Raw genomic sequence first — 12,830 nt, forward strand, 5'->3', positions numbered from 1 at the left:
CTCCCCGGTAGAGCCGCAATCTCAGCAGCCTCTGACGCCTCTGACAACACAAATAGGTAAGCCGTCAAAAAGGGAGAAGAAGCAGCAGAATCTCAATGCAGTGTTCTGGTCTCTTTTCATTTTAATTCTCCGCTTTTCAATGACCACTTGTTTTTTCGGAAGGATTTATGTTCATAATGTAAACCAAGATGAACATGCACCAAGATAGGGCTGAAACTGGCCTTTTCCCAAGTTCTTAGGTTTGCTGGTTCTGGAGAGATTAATTCTCAGTTAAACATAAGAACCAAGCTACTAACCGTTATCATTCATCTAATTTAGCTGCTTGAATCAAGCGAACTTAGTTTTTTTGTGTGGAAGCATAACAACCAATTGATACATAGAAGTAAGTCTAAAAATGAGGTTTTACCAGATCTTACACGGGCGAAGATGAAATGACTGAGGTGAAAGATAAGTGAAAAGTGAACGGGCCACAATTACAGTAAGCTGGGCTTCAAGGTAATGAGCCGCAGATTCCACGATGACCTTACCAGCGGCATGAGATATCCTCAGGCTAGACCTCCAGGCGTTTATTATCGATCAGTTTTATCGCATCGGACATTACACAAACTGCATTGCTCTTGACTTAACTGTTGCTATGACTCTTGCCTGATACATGCTGCATCTCCAACGGACATAGGAGGTAACGGACTTGCTGCATGACCAGGTGCAGATTGACATGCCCAATAAATCTCGTGTGCATCAGACTACTCTTCATAATCTCCACAGTCTTAATTCTGTAGAAGTTGTTCTACTAAGAAATAAAAAAAGGGCTGATAACATATAAAGACCCAACATATAACCACATAGATAACCACCGTCTCGTCTCTCTCTCAGGCTCGTTTACTTTTTACAAGCTCCCTTGCGTTGTCATCATGGCCTTTGCACTCCCAGCTCAGCTCACGGGTGGCCTCACTGAGCGTGAGGCTATAGGTGACGCACTATACCGCGCCGTTCTCGCTTTCGACCACGCCGATGAGGCCCTCCTTCTGTCGGCGATTACCGAGGACGTTGACACAGAGATGCCTGGCTCAACAGCCCACGGCATCGCAGAATTTAAGGCGGCAGTCTTTGACTGTGTCTCTAAGCTCGATACAGCCCATTTTCTCTCTAACGTTCGCGTCTGTATCGCGAGTAGCAGCACAGCGACGGCAACCTGCTCGGCATTGGCTCAGCACGTTCGTCCTGGGCAGGGCGCCGACCCGAGTTCCGCCAAGTTCACGTCGGGTGCTTTTTATACATGCGACATGGTGAAGGTTGGACATTTGTGGAAGATGAAGACTTGGAAGGCCAATATCATCTGGCTGGATGGTGATCCTACAGTTCTCGCAGGGTAGTGGTAACGAAAGAATGGTAATAGGAATATGGAGGGCTGGGATGACGCAATCGGGTTGAGATAAGTTAGGGCTCGGGCTCATTTGAATCGGACTGTTATATGTCAATATTCCTGATTTTGACTTGATAGAAATAGGAAGGGCCGGCTACTTGTTGGATATCTGGGTCTGGAATAATGATGTCCCTGTCATGTGCATGTCAATTCTTTGGTGATGATGGTTTACCCTGTTTGTTTAATGTTGCCTATCTTGCCGACATCGAGAGACTCTGATCGACGTCTGTTAAGTTCTTGACATGATCAGCCCATCATCAACCTGGGGTCATTGCCGTGCAACGAGAGCAGACTGTCATGCCCAAGCCAAACCTGGTCTTGCTGTAGACAGTGGCCATTATCGTCTCTGGCCCATCGGGACATGTATAATATTAGTAGATACGATAATACCTGATCTCTCAATCATAACTAGATACAAGCCTGTTCTCGACATACTATAACTGTATTCAAGCCTTACTTACACTAAAGAGAGGGCAAGGGGTTCGAACACCCTATGTGCAGCATAATGTTTCCTTTTGTGTCGATAAGGGGCACAAAAGATGCTCAAGAAGCTCAAAGAAGCAGGCAGAACTATGCAGAGTTGGACAGCAGGCAAAGCACTCACTCTTTGTCCAAATCCTCATCGAAAACGGCCTGCCAGTCTTCCTCATATGCCATGATTTTCCATTCTCTGGCGTCGCATCGCTTTGCAGCCAGACGAACAGCGACCATAACCTCCTCGTCTTCCATCTTTCCATACCCAGCACGTAGTTCATCGTACTTCTTATCCAGCTCGGCAACTTCATATCGCTTCATCTTGGCTTCCCATATGTGCCAAACGGCCTGAACGAGACCCTTTGCGGCAAGCAGGATTTTCCCGGTTTGTTTTTCGTCTAGCAGCACATAGTGGATCTGGACAGATAGATCGATATCTTGGTTGGTGTTGTCTTTCTCTGCATTTCGAAGACGAGTGTGGCGGCTGATCTTAACGCTGTCCACGTTGGAGCTGGAGAGTCTGCGTTCGGCGGCAGGTCCAGCTTTGTCGACGGAAGAAGTGCTGATATCGTTGCCAGTTCCGCAAATGTGATTGTCGCTTGCATCTGGAAGTATCTTGAGCACCCTGTCTTTACCGAGGATGTAGGTAACGACGTTGGTAGAGGTCTGGTGTGAAGCCTGAGCTTCTTCAACAGCGGTTTCAGCTCTTTCGAAGAGTCGCTTCTAGCCACTCCAAGTCAAAGCCGCCAAAGTCCACTCGTAGTCAGGACTGGATTTATGTTGGCATTGACGAGCGTTGTTATGGGGGAAACCGGCCGAACCAGAAGCCTCAATGCTAATCGCGGGAGCCTCAGCATTTTTTCCAATACCGTTTGCAGCAGCTTCGATGTCGGTCAAAAAAAACGCAAAGTCGGCTACAAGAGTCTCAAGCGTCTCAAGACCGCTGACGGGGCATTCGGCGTTGCTGTGTCGCTGCCGGCTTTGGGGGCACCATAGCTTGCTCTTGCTCTGGTGATGGGCTTCCAGGCGCGTCGTAGAAGATATCAAAATCGACACCAAGTTGTTGTCATTGTCGCTGTCGTCGGAGCGGGTTGACGGGTTACTATTCTCGGATATCGTGCCCAACTACGGCTCCTGCGGTGGCGACGGTCAGATATGAAGGAGGGCGATAGAAGATGCTGAGTTGGATGCTCAGAAAATCTCGGCGGCAGGCGCCAGAAGCTTGCTAGACGGTTCGCAAGTTGACTTAATGCTTGAGTAGGAGTTTGGTGGGAGTCCAGTGTGTAGGTTGGGGGCAAGCCAGTCTAGTCGCCTCACCACTTCACGTTAAACTGGGAGACTGAGGTTGGCAGGTTGTCGCGTCTTGGGAGTTTTACATATCGGCGGGGTCAGCTTAGGGTCCTAAGGCTGGGGTTGCGATAAGGGCTGTGCAGACGTGTCTGGCGGAACATAGAGATTGTGTGGGGGGCGGGGGTGCGCAGGCGAAGAGTAGTTGTAGCGACGTGGGGAAACAAGGGAGGGGCTTGAACAGTGACACTCTGTGGCTTCGCGACTTGGACGAATAATTTGTTCATTAAGCACAAATACCTGGCCACATTCAGTGGTTTAAAGAGGTGATTTAATATGCTGATGTTCACACTGTATCCTTATGTGGTCACGCATTGGTACTAGTCTACACATGTTCATGTTATTGAGCTTGGCTGCTCCGGTTCAGCAGTACTGATAAAATTATTGTCACACTGGCTGTTCATAATACCGAGTCAACTCTTTTGCAGTTAAGCAGTGCTAGGCACCTGCTCAAAGTTTCTCACCGATTCCTCGCCTATCTAACCCCCCTCCACTTCGACCTTCTTCTAGCACGCAGCTCTCTCGCCTCTCTTCAGCAACAGAACGGAAGCAAGTCAGACAAGGCTCTTTCATTCTCTCTTTCTTCTTCACGTACTACTCATTCATAAGGTAGCCTTCAGTATACCCGGGCGCCTTCATCCCCAGACCAAAACACAAGCGGCAGTGCACTTTCTGCCTCACCGCAGGTAAGACATCATCGTGTGCTCACTAGTACCATTATCTCAAGGCAATGGTCGGTTTAAGCTACGTCACCGAACCATCTTTCGCCTTTCGTTGCAGCATCAAACGACTTCTGCTAACGACAATACTAAGTCTCAAGGCAAACGACCTTCTCCACCAACGCTACCCATTCAAACACCTTCACCAACAGAACATCGCCGCAGCAATGGTCGACGAACGTGATGGTTCTGCTGCGCTTGAGGTGGAGGTCACTCCCCAGGCTGCTGCTTCAACCTCTTCCATCCCCGACAACATTCTCGAGTGCCATCAGCGACTTGAATCTGACATCGCTGGGCCCTACTTCGTGTCGCTCGAACTCGAACCGCGTGTATTCGAGAGCATCCGCCCGCAGCTCAATGACCTCTTTCGTCGCTATGATTACGACGCTGACGCTGGTATCGTAACCCTTAGAATGCCATCCAAGACCCACGACGACTTTGCCACCGAGTTTGGACTCGTGCTCCAGAAGCTGATCGACGACATCCTGCGCGCGGTACCCAACGCGCCTAGAATCACGGACCGCCAGAGCCGACTGGTGAAGCTTTGGGAGCACGACAAGGCTAAGAAAGGTCGAGAGTGCTACCCGGACGGACAGTTCAAGGACGATCGCGCCAGCAAGCCAGGTCTTGTCTACGAAGTCGGCTATTCTCAAACCGGAGAGAGCCTTGAGAAGGTCGCCAAAGACTACATCGTCGGGACCAAGGGTGCTGTCACTACCGTGGTCTGCTTCAACCTCAAGGACAACGAGGGTCATTCGTCTGTCTCCATCTGGCGAGCGAGATAGGATCTTGCATCAGAGACGGTTGAGGCAGTCTGTGACCTGGAACCCACGGCAAGTCTCCCCTCACACGGGGGGCCAGTGGCTAATTTATCTTTCACAGGCATTCCAGGACTCCAATGGTCGAATGGTCAATGGCGCCAAACTCGTCAAGGTCCGACTCACGGACATGGCTAAGGAGAAGTATTCGGACGACTACCCGCTTGCGCCGATCCACATCCCGTTCACTGAGCTCAGCCGAATTCTTGATTTTGCAAAGGCTCAGCCCGAAGGAAGCTCGCCATAGTCCTTTCTGTAGCAAACACAGACGCGTCTGTACAGCTTATGACGTGGTGAGATCTGATTGGAGTGCCAAGAGTTGAGAATGAAGGAGGGTGAGGGCATGGAAAAGCAGAAATGGATGTTGTTCGATCCATACTCTGGTCATCGGAATATAGCAAAGGAATGTTTCGCGGAATCAGGTCGCATCTCTGGCTGTTGTAATTGCCGACACGCCCTGTGAGCAGAGACTGATGAAATTGTATGTATACAGACATTGTCCGTAGAAAAGCCCCCCTTACTACCATTGGACGTCCCGGTGTGTTCTTTTGCTCTTCTTTCGATGAATACCATTTCCGTCGTAACGAGCAATCAAATCCTGCCGTTACAAAGACTTTGTCAAGCTTTGTACTCCGTTGGGTGCCTCACTAGCCAAGCCAAGAAGAAACGCTCTCCACTTCAAGGCCTGCGGCTGCTAGCACCAACAACGCCTTTTCTATCTGAAAGTATTTTCGGTGTTATGTAGAACTTTCTCAAATCATCTATGAGTTGGTGGAAGTTTAGTAGCTTGTTGATCGCGATTGAGGTTAGGAACATCAGTGGACTTGCAATTCATCAACCAAGTCAGATCGGGTTGTGGCTACCAGAGACCCTAATCTTTAGTGGCTAAGGCGCCCTATCTTCTACCGGATTATTTCGAAGCTGCCACCTCGAAATTGTGTTTACATCTCGCATAGGTGCAGAAGGGACCTTTCAACTGCTTGGTGATATATCTTGCGGTAAGATGCCTTCAAGCCTGGGGTGACTCAAGAGCATAATAAAGAGCTTCGCTGAGACGAGTAGAGTTTGAGTTACTTGTGACACAAGGGCATATGCCGCACCATGTTGAATGCTTCTATGATCTGAGCGAGGTGGTAGGCCTATCGGCTTGTTTGCCTGATCAGGAAGTTGTCTTCCATACTGCATTGGGTAAGTAAGTTTCTTCATTTACAGTTTGTAGCTAGCTGAAGTCTGTTTTATGCTTCATTTGATGAATCTATTATAACTGTTATAAGTCTTTCTAAAATAATCTGTTTGGCGGTGATAGAATAATAAGTGATTTCCTCTCCAACAAAAGCTGTAAGGTTCCCCATCAGGCTGTAATCTTTACCTAATTACTGAAGAAATTAAGCAGGTTGACGCCTGGCACTGGTCGCTCATCTATGTCTATAAAAGGGACGTTTTACCAAGAGCCATCCAACCTCTCCTCCAACAGCGGTGCTAAAGATACTCAATTGACACATCGTCAACGTAGAATCTGTTGGTTTGACCGGCACTGCCGCAGTCCATTCTGATCCTGAGCTCTTCCGCTGGGCTGGAAGGTTGGTGAACCGCGGAGACATATTCCTCAAAGACGTTATTGGGCGTTCTCGGTGGCAGCAGAGAAACAGTTCCGAGGTCCTGGCCGCCAAGGGTAGCACTCAGCTGGCAGCCTGCTGTTGCCGAAGGTGTATCGAACTTGACCCAAAAGAAGCGGATACGGTAGGAGAGGTTGGTGCGCAGACCGTCAATCTGCTGGGCGATTGACTGTCCAGGACGGATCAACCTGTTTTGGTCACATGTGTTAGCTATTGTATTCAGAAGTTATTAGTTATTGGCGACGATAGATACTTAATAATATTCGGATCGGAATGTTTCCAGAATACGGCCCCGCTAGAGACTTGCCGCCGACTGGAGAAAGGGAACTGGTCAATCCTCCGGTACTTAGATATTGCAACGCAACTGGGCACAGAGAAGACGGCGGGGTGCCAGGTCAAAGTTCTCGGTTCTTTTGAACATTACTGACAAGAGTATTGCATCACTTTATCTACAGCTGTCGTAAGTTCATCTGGGAAAACATGCGTCGGTCAAGATGGGCTGGTGAGCTCAACTCACCTCACAATCAAGAGAAATCTATGCTTGTTTCGACGCAGGTTGGTCCCGGCTCGATTAAAGCCGCTGGCTAAGTCTGGGTGTAGGATGCAGATATTGGTATGCTCAGTGCACGAGACTGCGATTACCTCGACTGACTCATCCCGAGGCCATTCAAGATTCACCGATGCTGACTTCTCTTGCTGACTTCTCTGAAGGACACTCATATCCCAACAGTTTTGAACATGTCAATATCCCTTGGCTATAGATGGTACTGACAGTGTTTAAAGCAATTATACAGGCTATGAAGAACCTCGGACTCGCCTATTGATTCCGGTTGTCGGACAGTAACATCTCGGAAGAACGTGCCACCGCACAGAAGTAAGCGAGACAGGATCTCCTAGTCAGGAACTTGCTGAGGAGTGCACGAATAGGGGAGGTAATGGTAAGGTTGTCTAGGAAGCTAGAGGTGAGAACTTTCGTGATCTAAGCGGCTAAGGAAAGGCGCCCTCGAGAGGAAGATCCACATGTTACAAGGCGGCGTTTCAGAGTAAAGCATGCTGAGGTCCTGGTGCCAATCTGCACCACTTTGTGTTCATGTTGGAAACCGAGAAGTCAAACTCGTACGTCTTCACCGCCATCATTGATCTACACCTCGGATCCGAAAGGCGAAGCTGTATCCATTCTGTTCTCATCGCCACAGTACATAAAGCCGTCTCCTGCTGCGAACTTTTGAAACAAGTAGACATCTACCTGCACTGGCCAGCTCAATTCTGTCTCCAATATCGATCCAATTCCCAAGGATTCTCCCGCAAAACACTTATCCAGCTGCTGGGCAATCGGCTTCTTCTCATGAAGCTTTCCCCCGCTACAAAGCAGCCAGTGTATCTTCTAAGATTCCAACCGGACCGAAAGCTTCGAGGTCCTGGAGACTCGATTCCCTATTACTGTGCTGATAGTTGACTCCCTCCCGTTGGAAAACATCACACCAAGCCCATCAATATCTTCAAACTCAGAGTACTGCTTCCGTCGTCCAGTCGCGGAGAGGTCTATACCAAGCCAGTATCAAAAGATTGTACTAAGGATAAAGCGACTTAGACCGCAATATACCAGCTTGAGAAACAGGTATTGGGCAAAAGTGAGTCCTATGGACTGCTTTCTGCCTGATACCATCTCTTTCTGCTTGCGCGCAATGGGACCCTGAAGCTCTCCGAGCCCACGAGAAAAGCCACTGTATTGAAGACGGCGTTTGGCCAGGCGACTCTGATACTGATTGAGATAAGCTCACTTCACTGACGATAGGATCTTGTGATTTCGATAGTGGTAGTAAGCCCGACAGCTTGCAGTGTCTTAAGGTTATGCCCCACGAAGACAGCCGGTACTTGAAGATTTATCTCTAAAGCATGCAGACCGTTCTAAGACATAAGCTCGTATCATGGTATATTTTTATTCTTTTCAAACATATTATTGAATCCCACGGGGGTCACTACTTGGCAGTAAAACGCATCGAGACACCAGGTGTCTAATGAGTCCATGAGACATACAACAGCCTCCCCGTCTTGCCCCCAGTCTCAGTATCAGCGCAGGATAAAGCCCAATACCGACTTCATGGCGTAATTTCGTACCGTACTTACAGCTCGTTGACTAAAGTTTTATATGGTCGCTGTTATTGCGTTGTGAGTGTCTTAATATTTATTTTCATTAGCATCGCTATATTCATTATCGACAATGCCATGCTAACTAATATAAACTATTATATATATATATATTAATATTAAGGTTTCTTATTAATATAAAAGTATTTATTAGATTTCTACTTATAGTTCTGGTTATGCTATAAGTTTAATAAATATTAAATAAAGAGCTTTATATTTAAAACCTTTATAATTTATTTAATAAAGCTTTATTTAATTTAAAACTTAATTTTAATTATAATTAAATCTTTAATAAGCTTTTTTATTAAATATTATTAGCCTATTTAACTTTTCTTTATATTTATAATTATAAAATTATAAAATTTATTATTTTTTATAAATTTAATATTATATATATTTAAGTTAGATTTTTTTCTATTAATTTTATCTCTTTAACTTTATTATTTAATAATTTTTTAATTATTTTATAATGTTTCTTTTAAATATAAAAAAAAGGTTTTATTACTATAATATAATTATAATAATTAAATTTAATAACTTTTAAAAAGATTTTATTATTAAAGCTATTTTTCTTTATAATTATATTAAGGCTTTAAAACTTTATTAATTTATTTAACTGTTTATAAATTTAATTATTAATAATAATAAAAAGGCTAAAATTAAAATTAAAAATTTTATATTTATTAATAATTATAATAAAAATTATTTTAAAAGTATTATTTTAAATTAATAAATTTACTTATATTAAATAATTTACTTTTAAATATTTTATATATTTTAAGTTTAATTATTTTTATAAATAAATAATAGCTATTTATTTATATATCTTTAAAGTTAATTATTAGAATATTTAACTTTTTAATTAAAAGTAAGATTTTAAGTAATAATAAAGGTAATAAATATTTTATTTATATATATTTTTTTAATATTCTTTACCTTTATAGCCTTAAGGCTAAAGCCTTTTTTTAATCCTTTAACCCTATTATAGTTAAGTAAGGAGATAATATAAAGAAGATTGCCATAAGGCTAACAGGAAAAGGATCTTTTAACAATCGACCTTATATCACCACAGCTTACTGTGCCACTTGAAAAACGACCAGCAGCTCTTTCATCATTATAGGCAGACACGTGTAAAATGGTAGAGTTGGGTAAGTCAGGACCTCAGTGATACATATTTATATAATCTAGTCTGACCTTATGGGACTCGTTTCTAAGTTTATTGACAGCCTCATCTTAAGTCTCTACTCACCCCTCCTCGACTCCTGCACCAGTGACAAAGACGCAGCCAGACTAGCATTCGCCAACTCCTTGAAGATCCGCCGAGCCTCACGCAGCTCTGCCCTCGAAGTATCAAGCTGTGCTTGTAGAGTTGCAATACCATCGGCACCGCTCTGTGGACCACAGCCAGCCAAGGCCTCCACTGCACGATATGCGGCAAGTAAGTTGTTTGCACGGCCAGCTTCCTCTTCAGACTTCCAGAAAGAGCCAGGGGTGCCGAATTGCGGCGCCTTGTTCAATGCTTCTTCCATGGCTGCGAGGGCTCTCGGGACCGTATTGAAGATGGCGTTCCTCTGGATGAGGGGGTCAAGACGAGCTGATAGGGTGTCGATGTCAATCTCAAGCCGGGCGATGCGTTCTCGGACTTGGGGGATCGACCGGAGTGTTCGTGGTGGAGTATGTTCAGTGGCACCGAGAACATCGCTTGGTCCGGAACCTGTTTCTAGAACCTGAACCCCGAGATCCATGGGCTTTTGCGCAGTAGAAACAGCTGGCTGACGTTGTCCTTTCCGTAAAGTCACATTCCCAGTAGAAATACTTGGCTCACGTTGTGGATCGACAACCATGTCTAGGAGCTTCTGTCTCGTAGGTGCTGGGTCCAGCGATGTCGGAAAGGGAAGCTTGTTGAGTAGAAAGCCGAGGAAGCAGACAACAAACACACCGCAATTGATAGAATCCGCTTGTTGAGGACAAGACTACCGACAAGATTGGTCAGCATACAGGAACGAGATCAACGAGGGTCAACTTACCATGCGAGAAAGCTGTACAGATTGAACGTCAAGCATGGTCTCGAAACAGCCCTGGATCCGACTTTCCCGTTGTCGACTATGGAGACTGTCATAGTGCTCGATGCAAGCTTGCTCGGGGTGCAACACGGCAAGGCTCCAATGTCCGCCTTGGCTCTGGTGGTGAAGGGGGATATAGATGACCTTGTTCGACTCGCAGAGTCTGGCGAGACCGGCGGGAGGTTGGTGGGACTCTTGGCTGTCGACTTGGACGTATAGAGGGTCGAGGACTTTTGCGCCTGGGGTTCTGCTGGTGCGGGTGATGTGTTGGAGCAGCAAGTTCAGCACGTCGTCCGTCAGCTGTGCAGTGGGATCGCGGAGTTGTTGTTGGGCGCGTTGTGAAGTCGTTTGGCTGGGCTCTGCTTCGTCGACAGGGGCGACGACATCATCATCAATAATGAATGAGGCAGAGGATTGGTGGCGGCGGATTGGCGAGATTGAGAGGCGCGGGTGGGGAGAGGAGGCGCCATCTGTAATTTGTTAGGAGGGACAGTGAAGGATGTCGGCACAAGGTGCATACCAGGAAGATCCACGTAGTAATCATCATCATCATCATCCCGAGGGACTTGCCGTTCAGGCGAAAACAATTCATCGCGATGGTCAAAGGCTGGTATGTAAACGCGGCGGCCAATCTCGACGGATGGAGTGCGTTCGACGGCGTGCTTCAGGCGTTTAGCAGCACGATCCTCCTCCTCCTCCTTTTCCTCCTTTTCCTCCTGTTCCTCCTGTTCCTCCTGTTCCTCCTTTTCCTCCTCCTCCTGTTCCTCCTCCTCCTCCTCATCCTCCTCATCCTCCTCATCCTCCGACTCCGGCGCCGACAATTCGGGCTCATTGTCACGGGCGTCCAGATCAGGACCGTCTAATTGCCCGATTCGCAACTTGAAGGCACGCAAAGCCGCAGCAGCCTTATCCTTGGTGAGTATGTGCTCACCGTATGCAAACGAGGCATCATGCAATTCGCCGCCGGGCTGCCAAAGACTAGGTAACTCAATCTGATGCTTGACCGCCAGCTTGGTAATTGTTGTGAGAGGCGCTGTTGTACTGATGGATACCTTTTCCGTGATACGTGGCATATACGTCGGATTCGCCCAGTTCTGACGACCACCCCAAGCCTTGTCGAGGTAGGTCAATTGCGCGTCGCGTCGCGTTGCGCGGTGGAGATGGGCTCGATGTTCTCGTACTTCGTTTTGAATGCCTTTGAGCTTCGGGGCCTCTTTCATGAGGCCATCGAGGACCTGGCGACGGTCGGGCGAGGGGAGTCGTTGAAGGTTGCGCGACACGATGTCAGCCGCGGTGACATTTTCTGAGGGGGAGGGGGAGGAGTCGACGACGCGTGCGATGTATCTTTTCACGTGGGCTTTTTCGTCTTCGGCCTGCACACCGGACGCCATTTTGGAGGATTATCCATAGTGAAGCCTGCTGCTGGTGTTGATGTTGATGATGATGATAAGCTCGAGCTGGAAGACAAGTTGTGGTGTTTGTTGATACCCGTAGAGATGCAGCCCAGTGCCCTGGGCGAGGTTTACAATTGACAATTTGGGTAAGCATGACGTAAGGGTTAAGCGTTTCACTATAACCATGACGTCACTTTTCCTGCGCCACAGCCGCCACAGCCATCAACAGCTGCCCGCCACTACAGTACAAGCCACTTGAGCCACAGGGCAAAGGAAACGTCGCGACAGTCAGCCAAAACGAGCTGAAAGTTGGCGGTTCAAGCTGCACATCAAGAGCATGAATAAATAGGTAAATAATCGTATTGTACATTATTTTGTGATCCGTGATCATAGAGTCGAACATCAAGCGCAAAAAGACAAGAATTGATGGTTTACTTGCCCAGATATGCCCCGTAAAACTTCCCTGCCGGCGATCTTTAGTGTAGTCCACAGGCCATGCCAGGAAAGAAAACACAGGGCCTCGATGCTAAATGATATAAAGACTTAGGTAATATAGCCTAAGCTTAGGATAATTTCTACTGAGTTTATTTTGGCACCTTACAGTAAGGTTAGCTATTTTCTTGCCCCCAAGGCATGCTCAGTGTCTACCCTAAACCTGCTAGGATGACTTCAAGGGTAAGGCTTAAAAATAAGCACAACAACAGGCTGACTAACAAAAGAGCTTCGACATGGATTGTTAATCTGATTTTAATATTCAGCTCAGTTGGGATTGACAAAACGATGGCATGAGGCGGCGCAAACCCGTATATGTCAAGGCCAAAGTCACAA

At 46.6% G+C, this 12,830-nt stretch overlaps 4 protein-coding genes across 4 annotated transcripts; 2 read left to right on the forward strand and 2 right to left on the reverse strand.

Moving 5' to 3' along the window:
• Positions 1-911: 911 nt before the first annotated feature.
• On the forward strand, positions 912-1,373 carry FMAN_15279 (uncharacterized protein; the record flags this gene model as incomplete). The annotated part of the gene is made up of 1 exon (XM_041824865.1): positions 912-1,373. The coding sequence occupies one exon, from the start codon at positions 912-914 to the stop codon at positions 1,371-1,373; it is 462 nt and encodes a 153-aa protein (XP_041690303.1).
• Positions 1,374-4,130: 2,757 nt separating this feature from the next.
• FMAN_15280 (uncharacterized protein) lies at positions 4,131-5,028 on the forward strand (the record flags this gene model as incomplete). The annotated part of the gene is made up of 2 exons (XM_041824866.1): positions 4,131-4,724; positions 4,846-5,028. 2 exons carry the CDS (start codon positions 4,131-4,133, stop codon positions 5,026-5,028), a joined length of 777 nt encoding a protein of 258 aa, XP_041690304.1.
• A 1,232-nt stretch (positions 5,029-6,260) lies between these two features.
• On the reverse strand, positions 6,261-7,117 carry FMAN_15281 (uncharacterized protein; the record flags this gene model as incomplete). Its single annotated transcript, XM_041824868.1, has 2 exons — positions 6,261-6,585; positions 7,050-7,117. The coding sequence occupies 2 exons, from the start codon at positions 7,115-7,117 to the stop codon at positions 6,261-6,263; spliced, it is 393 nt and encodes a 130-aa protein (XP_041690305.1).
• Positions 7,118-9,786: 2,669 nt separating this feature from the next.
• FMAN_15282 (uncharacterized protein) lies at positions 9,787-11,999 on the reverse strand (the record flags this gene model as incomplete). The annotated part of the gene is made up of 3 exons (XM_041824869.1): positions 9,787-10,518; positions 10,573-11,078; positions 11,129-11,999. The coding sequence occupies 3 exons, from the start codon at positions 11,997-11,999 to the stop codon at positions 9,787-9,789; spliced, it is 2,109 nt and encodes a 702-aa protein (XP_041690306.1).
• Positions 12,000-12,830: the final 831 nt, after the last annotated feature.

This window comes from Fusarium mangiferae (genome assembly GCF_900044065.1).
Source record: "Fusarium mangiferae strain MRC7560 genome assembly, contig: FMAN_scaffold019, whole genome shotgun sequence".
NCBI classification, from domain to species: Eukaryota; Fungi; Ascomycota; class Sordariomycetes; order Hypocreales; family Nectriaceae; genus Fusarium; species Fusarium mangiferae.